Here is a 14,523-nt window from a genome sequence, read left to right as displayed (position 1 = left end):
CTTGGCATTTATCCTCCTTTTCAGTCTCATATAATTTGGTGTCCCAATAAGTGAATAGTTATTTTAGCATTTCCCCCTAAGAAGGCAAAAGGAAACTATCTGCTTTATTTAGTTACTTTCATTATTACATGGTAGTTGTACATTGTTCATGTGTTTTTCTAAAGGAAGCAGGGAGGAAATCAAATGGTAGGGTCATGTTTATATGTAAAAAGGTATTTTGTAATAAGATCATATACCAGCAGGCATGGGCTTAAGGGCACCCTCCCACTCCTGAAAATGTAGCCAACTATAGTTAGGTGAGTCCTAAAGAGAGTGTAGGTTTGAATTACACAGATTCTTCTATGCCTATTTTAGATGATTTCTATGCTAACAGTCCATGTAACAGTTTGGTGACAGGGATATTCCAAGATCTTCGAGGTTCCTTTCAGATTCAGGTATAGTGTGCATGGTACCTGATCATCAGAGGTGGCCAGAGTTCATTACTAAACATGACAAACACTGGGCAAACATTCTGGCACTCCAATCTGCAAACCGTTGTGAAGGATTCTTGTTAAAGCCATAGTGAAGCTGCAAACCTAGAACTGAATTAGAAGTATGCTCACTTACTAGCTTCAGTAGTTTAATTCAGTTAAAACATATTGGATACATTTTGTTCACTTAGGACTACACCTGGGAAAATCATGGGTTCTCCCTGGTGAACAGACTTTATTCAGACATTGGACATCTTCTTGATGAGAAGTTTAGAATGGTCTACAATCTCACCTATAACACTATGGCCACCCATGAGGATGTTGACACAACCACACTGCGCAGAGCTTTATTTAACTATGTTCACTGTATGTTTGGAATCAGGTATGTTCTATGTGCATACAGTTTTATACTATTTTTAAGTGAAAATTCTGACATGAATCTTATTTATATCCCACTTTGTAATTATAGGATTCTGGGGAGAGAATAATATATGTGAACTTCTGATTTTAAAAAAAAATTCTGTTTTATAGAGAGCATTTTTCTTCATTTAAGTGTTGCAAATCTTAACAATGATGTACATATAAGGGCAGCAGGAAGAATTTACTGAGGAAAGGAGAAACAGCATCAGTAATCACTGGGATAGGATAGAATCAGACTAAAGTTGAGAATCCTTCCTGGAAAATAGATTAGTTTTTTTAAAAAATGTGTATTGTGTCTCTTTAGATCACTGTAATAAATTCTGTTTTTTTAAATTTATTTTTGAAGGAATGGTAATTGGGGCATAAGCAAAACTAGAATAGATTTTGTCCTCATAAAGCTTATGTAAGCTTACATAAGAATACTGAAATGAAACATATCAGTCAATATAAATTAAGGCTTCTAAGTTTAGGAAATTAGCATTGAGATGATAGTAAATGAGGGAAGGAGATTGAATGGGCTAATCAAGAAAGCTCTTTTTTGGAGAAGTGCTTTTTGGGGCTGAGTTTGGAAGGCTTTTTATGGAATAGATTTGCAGAAAAAAATTTGCAGTTATGAATACATTTAACTTGACTGTATAGTGTATCTTTTCTTATATATTATGTGAAAGCCTTTATGGAATGAAATTAGAATTCAATTTGTTAAGCAGAGTATTTTCTGTAATTTTAGCTAAAGGATCACAAAATTTCCCTATTAATCAACTAATAATGAAACATTCTATGTAAACAAACAAATAAACAAACAAACAAAAGAAAACCACTACAGGTTGAGCATCCTAAATCTGAAAATTTGACATCAAAATACTTTAAAATCCTAAACTTTTTATCTTATTAAAATTTGGGGGGTTTTAGAGAAATTGAGATTTCAGATTTTCTGATTAGGAATGTTTGATAAAGTCTATGCAAGTATACCAACATCTAAAAAACTTAGAACTCTGGAACATTTCTGATCCCAGTCATTTTGGAGCAGGGATTCTCATCCTGCATTATGATGGTATATAATAATTATGCTATTTGTCCATTGACTATCCTGAACAATAAATTATCAAAGAATTATCATATGTTTAAACATATATCATATATATATATACACACACACACACACATATAAAAATATACTATAGTGTATATATAATGTACACTATTATGTGGAAGAGTATAGTGTGTGTGTGTGTATATATATATATATATATACACACATATAGTGTATATAATGTATACATATACACACATAATATGTGTATATAAACCATATGTAATATATAAAGGGGCACAATATACTTTTTTTTAACTAATCCATTTTCCAGGAAGGATTCTCAAATTTAGTCTTAATTCTATCTCCAGTGATTACTGATGTTATATAAAACATACATACAAGGGGCTGGGGATGTGGCTCAAGTGGTAGCGCGCTCGCCTGGCATGCGTGCGGCCCAGGTTCGATCCTCAGCACCACATACCAACAAAGATGTTGTGTCCGCCGAAAACTAAAAAATAAATATAAAAAAAAAAACATACATACACACACACACATTATAGTTACACAGTTAAGAAAAATAAACACTAATAAAATTTAAGTCCAATAAATATTGATAGTATACAAGGCAATAAGTAACAAATGTTGTAATCATATTTAATCCATTGGATGCTACTGAATAAACTTTTTATGAAATCATCAAGAATCATTTATTTAAAGCAATACTTTGGATTTAAAAATATAGGAGAAAAATTGCAAAAGCTTCCAGGACCACAGACCCCCTCCTATCTGTGCCTGTGCCTATTCTTTCTGCTCTCTCTCTTCTGTTTCTGTGGATGACCTGTCTATGCTGCTGTGCACTTAGACGCAAACTCCCACATCCTCTCACTTCTGAAGATCTCTGTCCTCACTTCTCCCTCCTCTCTCCCACATAGTCAGCTTTACTTTCCTGTATCTTTTCCAGCAGTATGGTACATGCTATTATTTCTCCCATCACTAAAGAAAATTCTTTCATCCTCCTTTTCCTTCTGGCTGCTACCTCATTTTTCTACTCCTATGCATAGCAGATTTCTTTGAAAAAAAATTGCATTTACTGTCACCATTTTCTCATATCCCATTCTCTCTTGAACTTACACAGTTAGGCTTTTTCTCCTACCATGCCTACAAAACTGTGCTTATTGAGGTTACCAATAACTTCTGCTAGCTACTTCCCATGGTCAGTCTGCAATTATTATTTATCTGATTGTTCAGCAGCATATTAGATACATGATGACTCTGTCATCCTTGAAACACTTGACTCCAGCCTTAGGGCCTTTATGCTTGTTCCTTCTCCACCTTATGGTATTTGTTCAAATGTCAATCTCTCAGAGAAGCCATCCTGCCCAGCTTATTTAAAATCATAACTTCTTTCCTCCTAGACCACAGATTTCATTTTCTCTGCCTAGCAGTTATTACCATCTGTATACTACATGCTTTATCTTTTAAATTTTTTTCTCCATATAGAATTTAAAGTCAATGAGATCAGGGATTGATTTTTTTCTATGTTCATCAGCGAATCCCCAGTACCTAGAAAGGTGCAGGGCATATAGAAGTCACTCGGCAAATATTTGTTAAATTAATTAATTAATGAGCTTAGTGGTATATAGTTATTAGACAATCTTTCTACAACATTAGAAATTAAAAATTTTAATTGTATCATAATAAAGCTGTTGTCCTGTTGCTCATAGGTATGATGATTATGACTATGGGGAAGTTAACCAATTACTTGAACGAAGCCTGAAGGTTTACATTAAGACAGTAACCTGCTATCCTGAGAGAACTACGAAGCGCATGTATGATAGTTACTGGCGGCAGTTCAAACACTCAGAAAAGGTAAAGTTTCATGACAAAGCATTATACCATAGACAGATATTCAGTATAATAAGTAATGATTATGAAAAATGACGCAAGTGCTGTACTAATAAATTTGTGCTTTTGAAATTGAAGTGGAATTATCTAGCATTTTATGTTTTTAAATTCAGAGTTATTGACTATTAACTAAATTTTAGTTGTATGCTTTGTCTATCATAGTGTCTAAAGTAAATTTTAGCATCAGTCTGTGATAGAGTGTATCTTTCAAATAGTGTCTTTAATGTCTTTAAAATATGAGAAACTATCTAGTATTCTAACTTTCAATAAAAACCAAACCTACTAATAAATTTTAGTGGTATAATTGTATCTTGACTCAGAAGCATATCCATTTAAAGATTCTTTAGCTAGCCATAAGAATTATTAAAACAATAGTTTATCATCTCAATTTAATAACTGGTATTTAAGTTATAGGTAGACCCTTATTTATTTTTTATTTATTTATATGCAGTGCTGAGAATCGAACCCAGTGCCTCACACATGCTAGGCAAGCACTCTACCACTGAGCTACATCCCAGCCCATATAATCCGGTATTTTGATAATATAATATAGGACCTTTTAGACAAATATGTTATTATATAAGAATATTTTTTTGCAGGAAATATATAGGAATCATATTTAAATTAAAACCTAATAAATGTTAAGGATTTTTAACCAACATAAAATATAAAAAGCTAGCTTTAAGTATTAGGCCTTTTAATCCTTAAATCCAAGAGTCTCATTTATATCTACACTTGAGAATAAGAAATATTTCTAGGGTTCCAACAGACACTAATTAGCTCTTATGACCTTGGCAAAGAAATGTTATGACCTCAGTATCTGACAGATTTTTTTGAAGTCTTAAAGCCAGTCATGCTCAGGTAATTGCCCATTTTATCTTCAGCATCTCTTGGTGGATCTTTATGCCCTGTTTATATGTTTGCAATAGCTTTTTCTCCTTTTCTAGATTCTATCTAGAAATTTTCTTTACTAATCGGGAAACTATATCCAACAATATATTCAACTGGTAGAAAGATATCAAAACATTATATTTCCTTATAGTACATTTTGAAAACTTGCATGTATTCATTTTAACTGTCAGCTGAGAAGTATTCCTAAAAGAAGTGCTTTTCACAATTTTACCTGAAAGACTCTAAGGAAACTATGCATAGCTAATAAATAACAGACACTACATAGAAAAAGTGTCCAGCATCAGAGTTTCACTTTAAAAGTAAATACTAGTAAAATTTTGAAAGAGCTTTTCATGGTGTGTGTGTGTTTGTGTGTGTATGTGTGTGTGTGTATAAACATATATATATGCATATATAATATGTACACACATAATATATATATATATAGATATATGATGTGAAAAATGTAGGGTTAATTTTTAGCCATGTCAAATTTTATGACTTAGAAGTATAATTTGTAGGAAAATTATAATTTATAAAAATTAGTTTTGTAATTGAAAAGGTTAATTGGATTTACATAATGTATAGTCTTAACAAGATTATAGAATTTTATAGACATTATGGGTTGTTTTTACTACTTGCAGAACTATCTTTATAAATACACATTTGAATGTTACATTTGTATATGCATAGATATACCCAGGCATGTATGTTTGTATATAATCTCTATACACATAAAGAATGTTTGCAAATGTGATATGTGGGAAAAACCTTAAAGATTTTCCCTTTGGGTATTATGTTCACTAACCTGATAACATTTTCCTTTCTAGGTTCACGTAAATCTACTTTTAATGGAAGCGAGGATGCAAGCTGAACTGCTTTATGCCCTTCGGGCTATAACTCGGCATTTGACCTGAACCATTGACCAGGGAGAATGGCATGTGTGTAAAGACCTTTTCACATATGATTTACATCAGAAACTATTTGTGATATAGCATCAAAAATTATCCAATTCTGTAGTGTCAAAGATTAGTCGTTGGGTTTTTTTTGTTGTTGTTGTTGTTTTTCTTTTTCCGGCTGTAATGTGCAATGATGTGTTTTATTTTTCTTGATGCTTAACATTACTAACAATTGCAAAAATAATACTGAGGAGCACTACTTTGCATTGTTTATAATTGGATTTTTGGATACTGATCATAAATCATGAACCTGGTTTGTTAATGCTTAACTTCAATGCTTAGGGGTTTGTGTGTATGCATACATTTTTCTTTGCCCCTCATTTTTTTAAATAAGGAAAAGCGCTTACAATCTGGTCAAGCTAATTTTTTTCAGATATTGGAATTCAGCAAAGAATGACCTTCTCTGGCCATTCTAAAATTTTCATGTTGTGTCCTAAGTCTGGTGGAGGAAAAGCATGCGCTGTTGAACCAAGCTGCTCAATGGACACAAATTTGTGTCCCCAGGAAATTATTTGTCAGGCACTGTGTTTTTGTTTATTTGTTTGTTTGTTTTGGGGTTTGGTTTTTTTTTTTCCTGCTATTGGCGATAACGTGAAATGTGATACAGCCATTGTCCATAATTTAATGTGAAGTTAATCATGATGAATTCTATCGCATGCTACTGAAATGCCAAATTTAGCAATTTTCTTTCTCTTCTAAACCGGAATTTTCAGTTTTCCATATCAGATGTATATATGAAAAGCAGAATTATGCACAATCCTTCCTATCACTGACAGTACTTCTCAGTCACCTTAAATAATCAGTGCTCACAGTGCTGCTCACAGTTCTTTCAGTTGGCACATATAAAACTGTACCCACACAAGACTGACCAAAAATTTTCTTTGCACATTTTCCTTTCTTATAGTTTTTTCTATATTATGGTAAGCAAAAGAAGGTTACATGCCTATATTTTTCCAATTAGGTTTTTAGAAATTGTTTCCATGATTTTCTTCCTATAATAGATTAAACATATTATTCAAAGGTTAAAAATTATGTTTCTATGCATTAATGTGATTAAACAACAACAAAAAATGAGTGCAATATGTTCTAAGAAATACTCAACTTCCCCCTATTAAGTCACTGCAGAAGTGTCCTTTTAAACAGAGCCATAAAGAAATTTTGTGTAAATTTCTTTATTGAACTAGGCTTTTTTCAATTTTACCTTACTGGGGTTCAAAATGTTCTTTTCATAATGCCAAAGCATTTCTCTTCCCCAGAAAAAATCTCTTTGGACAACTGGTTAAAAAAAGATGTCAAGTCATAGGGGAGGAATAAGCAGCCAAAAAGTCACATTTTTGCATTGGTTTATGTTGCTTATTAGACTTTCTTCAGAGAGCACAACATTATGTGTTTATAGCTTTAATTTGTATTATGTTAATGAACCAGTGAAGTGCCTAAAGAGATGCTTACAACTATCCAGTAGGACACAACTGCACTGCTTAAACACTTTTTGGTTAATTAAGGGTGACTTGAATTTTACACATACATATTAGTTTTTAAAAAACATATTCATTTTTAATAGTAAATAATATAGCTAAAATTTTCCGTTATATTTCCCACAAAGATTTCAGTTTATATATACTTACTTATTATATAGGACCTACTTTTTTCTCTCACGAAAGGATCATGGGGTAGTGTTTTGTTAAATCACTTTCCCATTCCATTTGCCATCCTTCTCTGGTACAGTACATTAAATTGCTTTGCTTTAGCTTTTGTTCCAGATAAGAAAACAAAGATGACTATACACCTGTTAACATATAAGATAGTTTGCATTTTTGGATTCCAGGATCTTATTTGAAATCTTCCATGTGAGGAAAAAAGTTACTAATATTTTTGAAGACAGGGTGGTTTATTTAAAGAGACTATTCAAAGAACTCACACCAGATCTCTTGTGTTTTGTTTATTGCATATACCATATGTTGATTTTCTTCAATATCAAATTATATAGATACATATTAGCTGCAAGGAAAGTATTTAGGAGAATGGCAAAACACAGATGGCAGCATAAATGTTCATTAGATTTCCCTTACCTTAGGATTTTCAAAGTTGAGGATATCTTTTATTCTTGTGTTTATTTTCTTTTTAGAATCTTTTCAAATAATAGCCCTATATTTTTGTGCAGGTGAATTGTATTACAGGAAGAAAAATGATTTTTGTGTATTGAATAGAAGGAGAAATTCTCACAGGACACCAGATGAGCTTTAGACCAAAAGGGGAAACAAAGTTTAAATAACTAAAATGGCCACTTAATTTTTCCTTTTTACTTTTTCTCCAGAAATATAAGTAGTTAGAGGTTGGGTTATAGAAATATTAGTGCCTTTAATAGATCTTTTTCCTAGCAAAGTTTCTTTTTAGCTCAAAATTGATCTGTCTTATTAATAATCAGGAAAATAAGTTGACTTGGAACTATAAACAGAAATAAGATAATATATTAATAAACCTCAATGAACCAGCCTAGAGGAACTGACTAGTGAAGGTGCCAAAACACCTGTTAGGATGCAGCATGCACAGCATTCCAGGCTTGGCTCCCATCTGACCAGGAGTTTGCTGTCCACTCTCTTTATCTAGTGCAAACTTGAAATTCTGATGCGGTTTTGCAGGGTGGTATTTTTTCAAAGTATTGAATTTACTATGTAGTAATTTATAGTGTAGTTTTTATATTAAAAATGTGATATTTTTAAAAAGAGATATCTGGTTCAATTGGTATAACGAAGTGATTATCTGATATGCTAATCTACATCTTGGGCTCACATTGTGCCAAACTTAAATGTGCAAATATATGTGAAAAAAAGCACATATGAATGTGAATTCTTTAATTACATGCTTATTATGTTAAAATCAGTCTAATAATCCACTCATGTGTGCTTGAGTAATATCTACTTTGGAATTCCAAGTTTTCCAGCTTTGATGGTAACTCTTAATTTTTCAGATCACCTTAGGAAATATTAAAATGCCCCCCTCCTCCACCCATGTGAAATTAAACCTGTTCTTTAACCCCTTGACTATGGAAAGGTCCAGGCATGTGCCTCAGAACCTTCAGGTTAGGTTTCCTCAGGTGGGCTTGTGACAATAAAAGGGAAATGGGTTTTAGAGATGGGACTGCTTCACCTTTATGAACTAAGTATATTGTCTCAATTTCAGGAAGAATTTGTCCCACATGGGCTACTCTTTAAATCAAAGTTGACAAACATGGAATCTGGGACAATTCCTTGGCTTTTAATTATGGTTTTAAACCCAAATAATGGCAGAGCAACACAGGGCTGTTTTTAGAACAGAAAACTCAAATGTAAAGTTTATTTAAAATATCATATAAAATTTGAACCAGAGCCCCTATTTTATTTGTGCTTTAATGTCTCCTAAAGACTTTAAATACATCTAAAATCTAATTAATATTAGTATGGCAACTTTTTCCTTTCCCACATTATGAAGTTTTTTTAATGAAAAACTTAGATTTCTGTGCTGCAGCAAAATAAATTTATCAGCAAACAAAGATCTGAACTTAAAATAGTTCACCATTTTTAGTGGAGAGTGCATGCAAATATGGTGAGATTCTTTTTAAACACTAAAGACAATTCATCAGGGAAAATCACAAATTTCTGTGCATATGAGGCTTTTTGTTTTGTGTTATATTGCTTTAAAAAGAATTATATATAATTTTTCTAAAAAGCAAGAGTTTAAATTATTCTTTTTATCTCATAGGTCTTGTTCATCTTAAATGCAAAGAAATGGTCTTACATGGAGTAAAAAGCACACAATAGTAATGCTGTACAAATAGCATAGTTCAACACCAAACTGAAAGACATGTGATTACTCTGCTCTCTGTTCAAATCAAGTTTTTTGCTTTTTTAAACATTTTTTTATTACTGGGGATTGAACCATTGACTTGCACATGCTAGACAAGTATCCTATCATGAAGCTACATCCCTAGCCCTAGATTAAAGGTTTTGATCTTGGATTTTTGTTTTTTTTATTTTTGTGATGCTGGGGATTGAACCCAGCACCTCATATATGGCTAGGCAAGCACGCTGTTGCTGAGCCACACACCCCAGATTGAGTTTGAAATTATGTAATTTGTATAATCAGAACCCATTCTAGGTGGCCATCATCCTAAACTGTGTTTCCCTAATATACCCGTGTGGAGACTGAGAATCAAATTAAGTAGTCTTTCCTCAAAGCAGTACTGTAACCTGAATGTATTTATCTCAGTCAACAGAATTTAAATGCCCACTGTATGTGGAGCTTACTTCAGTGCTAATTTGGCATAGTCAGCAGTATCTGCTCAGGTGATACCTAGAACAAAAATAGCCGGGGCAAAGTAGATTATGAGGTAGAGGTATATGTCGAGGCAGAACCCTGTGAGGAATGAATTGCTTTCAAAGATCACATGGAACATAAAGCTGACACTGTGGCTGTCCTCAGTGTTGTGTACCTAATACAAAGGAAACATTTCCCACATGGAGCTCCTACCTGCTAAGCCCACCCTTTCCTGCCTGCTTTCTCATCCTCCAAGTGCCTCAACCTCTGTACATGCACTCTGCTCCCCTTTCCTCAGCCTTTCTTGGTCTGAATGCCTTTCACAATCCAAACCAAACATCACCAGCCACCTGCTGATAGTCACCAGCATTTACTTTTCTGAGTTACTTTTCTTCATTCATTAAGAAAATGGCTGTGTCTCAGTTCCCTCTAAATCCCTCATCCATCCATCTATATATACTTGGGCCAACTTTTGCCCTAGATGCCCTACCAGATGTTATGCAGCATCAAGTGTAATCTTGTCCACCCTGTACTGTTTCTACCCTTTTCCCAGCTGCCAAAATATCTTGCTCTCCTCTACCTCATCCCCAAAGAGCCTATAAATTTAGAGTATCCAACCTTTTCATGGGTTCACTCTCTGTTGTTCAGTAATACTACTTCCATATTTTAAATAAATCATAAAAGACTTTTGCCTTCTATCAGAGTAGGAATCTTTATATTTATACATGATACAGAAATTGAACTATTTCTACCATGCAGAATTTAGCATTTAGCAGGATTTTAAAGTGATTGAATTGCCATCCTAAACTTGGATCTATATTAGATAATGAATACTGATGTTAGACCAAGTTATTTGAATGTAAAGTTAAAATTATCTAGCAATCCAGACTGACCTGTAACCCTTTAGTGGAACAGGAAATTTCTGGCATACAAATAGGGTGGTTTTTCAGACATTTGTTTTATTGGTAGTGTTTGGGCCTTGACACATTTGTCATAAAAGGACATATGAAAAGAGGTATTTATACAGTCTGAGTGGAACACAGAAGACCATTTGATTTAATGTAGATAAAATCCCACAAGACTGGACATATGAGGGTTTGACCAGGACTTGCTGGGTTATGTTAATCCTATCCCCCATTCCTGTCATTTAAAAAAGAGGAAATGCAGAGAGAGGGAAAATACAAATTCTCATAATATAATTTAAAAAAGAGGAAATGCAGAGAGGAGGAAACTGAAAATTCTCCTCTAGTTGATGTACATTCAGTATGGCTCACACTATAAAATATGTGTTTCTAACATATAGGAAACAAGTTTCTAACATGGGGAATGTGTATCTACAGATGCTTATCTCATCTGAAGATGAATCCTATTTGAAAGTGTAGATTATTATGTTCTCTTGTGGTATTTGATGTTTTCCATCTCAATCATAAATAGCCCAACCTGGAAGCAGTGTCCAATAAATGCCCTAAGGACCCAGGAGTGAACTGGTGACCTAGTACAACTCGGAGACTGATAGAGTTGTTAAATCATGTGTCATAAAATGTTCATTCTAGCTTTAACCTAACTATGACTGTACCACCATGAAGTACAGAACTGAAAAAGAAAAAAATATATAGGGGGGAAAAGTAGAGTACCTAGTTTTTTTGAGTGCTTGTGGAACACTCTGAAATAATGCAGTGCATAACATAAAATAGCCTTTAGAACAAAGACTCCATGTTATAGTCATGGGACATCATCAAGCATTAGTAAGTCTTAAATATGATAAAATATAATTTTGGTATGTAAAATTTTGCTAAAAACAGTCTATTTTCTTGCACCCCTCAAGTTAGCCTCTTTAAAAAAATGAATGTATAATTTCTACAGAAAGACTATTAAAGAAGGAGAGAGGATCTCCAGTCTTTAATGTTCAAATATTCTTCATGGATCCCAAATCATTAAGTGTATACATTATGATATAGAATAAAACTAATTACACATTTCTTTCTTAATCAGTCTTCACCATTTTCAACTGGATCTCCCAACTCTGATAAGAATCAAAAGATAGGATAAAGGAAATATATCAGTTAGGTAACCAAGGATTTTCCTTTGTAAAGTTGAGAAACTATTTTCTCCTTTATGAATTTTACTGGTTCTCTAAAATAAAAACTGAGTTAAACGGTACCCTTGTTCGCCAAGGAAAGTGATCCAAACTCTATTTCTAGTACAAATATTTCCTTTGCATTCATATGTCTTCTCTGGAGAGAAAGTACAATTTTTCCCTCTCTCTTTCTCTTCACATTAACTCTTTTAACCCAAAATAAGATAGACAGTGAAAGCAAATCATAAGCCAGTTTGGCATCTTCTCAGTGCTTATAGAATATATACATCCACACACAGTCTGAGCAAGGTAAACAAGAACCCTGTCAGGTCACCTTGGAACGTGGCCTTGCCACTTGAATTAGTTCCTTCAAACCTGAAAACAACTTTCCTGGTCATGGAAGAACTGGATGTATCCTTTAACTTATGAAATAGAATTTGAACTTGAAAACTCTTTTTATTAATCCTGATTTTGCAAGGCAGCTACATAATGAATGTATATATTAAGACTTTGTAGCTGAATTGCACATGAAATCAGATTGCCAACTTCTTGACTTTTCAATTATAGGCATCATTTTATCCTTAAGTTGTGAGCGATATATGTAGCATGCTGTGAAACGTCTATTATAGTTCTTTAATTCATCAGTATTAATACAGAATTATCCTTTGCGTTCCTTGGTACTTTTTATTCAGTGTAATCAAAAGCTGTGATGTTTTGCCTTTGTAGTCCTGTGCTTTGTTACTGTAATTTTTTTTTCTACGAAGCACGTGACTTTGGACTAATGTTAAGGCGGATGATATGATCTTTAAGACTGCTAATATATATATATACACACATATATATATCAGTCTCTTACTCTATAAGGATTTAAATTAGAATAAGCTTTTATCAAATAGATCATTGATGCAGTTTAGGATTCACGCAAGTTTCAGTGTCAAATGGCAGTCTTATATTTATAGTTTCAATTCTGAAAATAGAAAATTTAATAAAACAGCCACTTTAAACTTGTTCTGGCAAACCAGACCCTGCTGTAGATATAGTCTAAGGTAGTTAACCATATAAGCCTTTTCAACTCTTAAATGCCACATGAGTCAGCAGTTAAGGAGATTTTAGAACCCATGAAACCTTTTTGTATGTATAACTAGGTTTTATTTTTTTTTATGTTGCTGATTTTACAATTCTGACTAAAGCTGACCTGAATGGGTCAGTTTATAATATTCTAGTGCTTTAATGCCTCTTTTTGTTTTTTTATTTTGTGTTTTTGGAGGGATGGGTAATATTATTTGAACAGATGTGGAAGGAACTGTTAGTGAGTCAAGACAAACACATTTGAAATAAAGGAATTGTGTATTAACATGTTAACAATTCATAACTGCACTTTTTATGACATTTTGAAAATCTATTTATAGGTACAGAACAATGGGTTTTGTTAAACTGTATCACATTTATACTTGCAGAAATTTATTTCATTGTTATTAGTAGGAATTTTATTGGTTCAATAAAATTGGCAAAACTGAACCCAATTATTTTCTTTCTTTATTTATATTATTAAAGTAGCATTTTCACCTAGGTTTGTTTCTCCTTGATCATTGAAACATGCCTTCTGAAAGACATCAGAATTGTAGGACTCATTATTTTCCCTGACCCACACTTTTCTTATGACATTTCTTTCTTTTTTTCTTTCTTTTTCTTTTCTTTTCTTTCTTTTTTTTTTTTTTTTTTGGTACAAGGGATTGAATTCAGGGGCACTCAACCACTGAGCTATATCTCAGCCCTATTTTGTGTTTTACTCAGAGATAGAGTCTCACTGAGTTGCTTAGCACCTTGCAGTTGCTGAGTCTGGCTTTGAACTCAATATTCTCCTGTCTCAGCCTCCCCAGTGGCTGGAATTACAGGTGTGCACCACTACGCCCGGTTTCTTATGACATTTTTAAAAATCACTAGATATTGCATTAGTGAACTATTATAGTTCAAAAACTAATTATTGTTTCCTTTATATATTAATTATGTAGAGTCAGAAGGTGGTTTGAATAGATGCACCCAGCACCCCTGCTTCTTAACAAAGAAAAACCAAACAGGTGGATGAGCTGGGGAGGTCCATGACCTTGAGAGAACACTGGAATTCAACAGTAGAAGAATGGAAATCTTGTAAAATCCAGAAACCTGGACAGGAGCCTAGAAAAACAAAATATTCCATCACCTACTACCTATTTCTACAGCAGAAGGGAAGGGAAGTCTCCCCTCAGGAGGGGCAAAGATAAAAAGAGTCCTAGCAACCTCTAATAGCAGAGATAGTGGCAATCTTAGCTATTAGGAAGTTTCATGGTCTTTACAGACTTACAGCCTAAATACACAGAATGCCTGAAATCTTCACAGTCATCTGACTAAAATAGGAATTCACTTTCAACTCCCATAGAACTTCCAGAGGGCTGGAACCAGGAGGCATCTTAAGAAAGAATCTATTGTCTGAATTTG

At 33.4% G+C, this 14,523-nt stretch overlaps 1 protein-coding gene across 1 annotated transcript in view; it reads left to right on the top strand.

The window, feature by feature from the left end:
- The window catches only part of Sesn3 (sestrin 3), a 66,505-nt gene extending 52,939 nt beyond the window's left edge, over positions 1-13,566 (top strand). Inside the window, exons 8-10 of the mRNA XM_005338028.5 lie at positions 662-852; positions 3,648-3,792; positions 5,550-13,566. Of these exons, the coding sequence (XP_005338085.1) occupies positions 662-852; positions 3,648-3,792; positions 5,550-5,636 (423 nt within the window). The 3' untranslated portion in view covers positions 5,637-13,566. The remainder of the gene's footprint in view (positions 1-661; positions 853-3,647; positions 3,793-5,549) is intronic.
- Positions 13,567-14,523: the final 957 nt, after the last annotated feature.

The sequence above is a fragment of the Ictidomys tridecemlineatus genome, chromosome 4 (assembly GCF_052094955.1).
Source record: "Ictidomys tridecemlineatus isolate mIctTri1 chromosome 4, mIctTri1.hap1, whole genome shotgun sequence".
NCBI lineage: Eukaryota > Metazoa > Chordata > Mammalia > Rodentia > Sciuridae > Ictidomys > Ictidomys tridecemlineatus.
The sequence above is the reverse complement of the archived record's forward strand: the minus strand, read 5'-3'. Positions and strand labels throughout refer to the sequence as shown.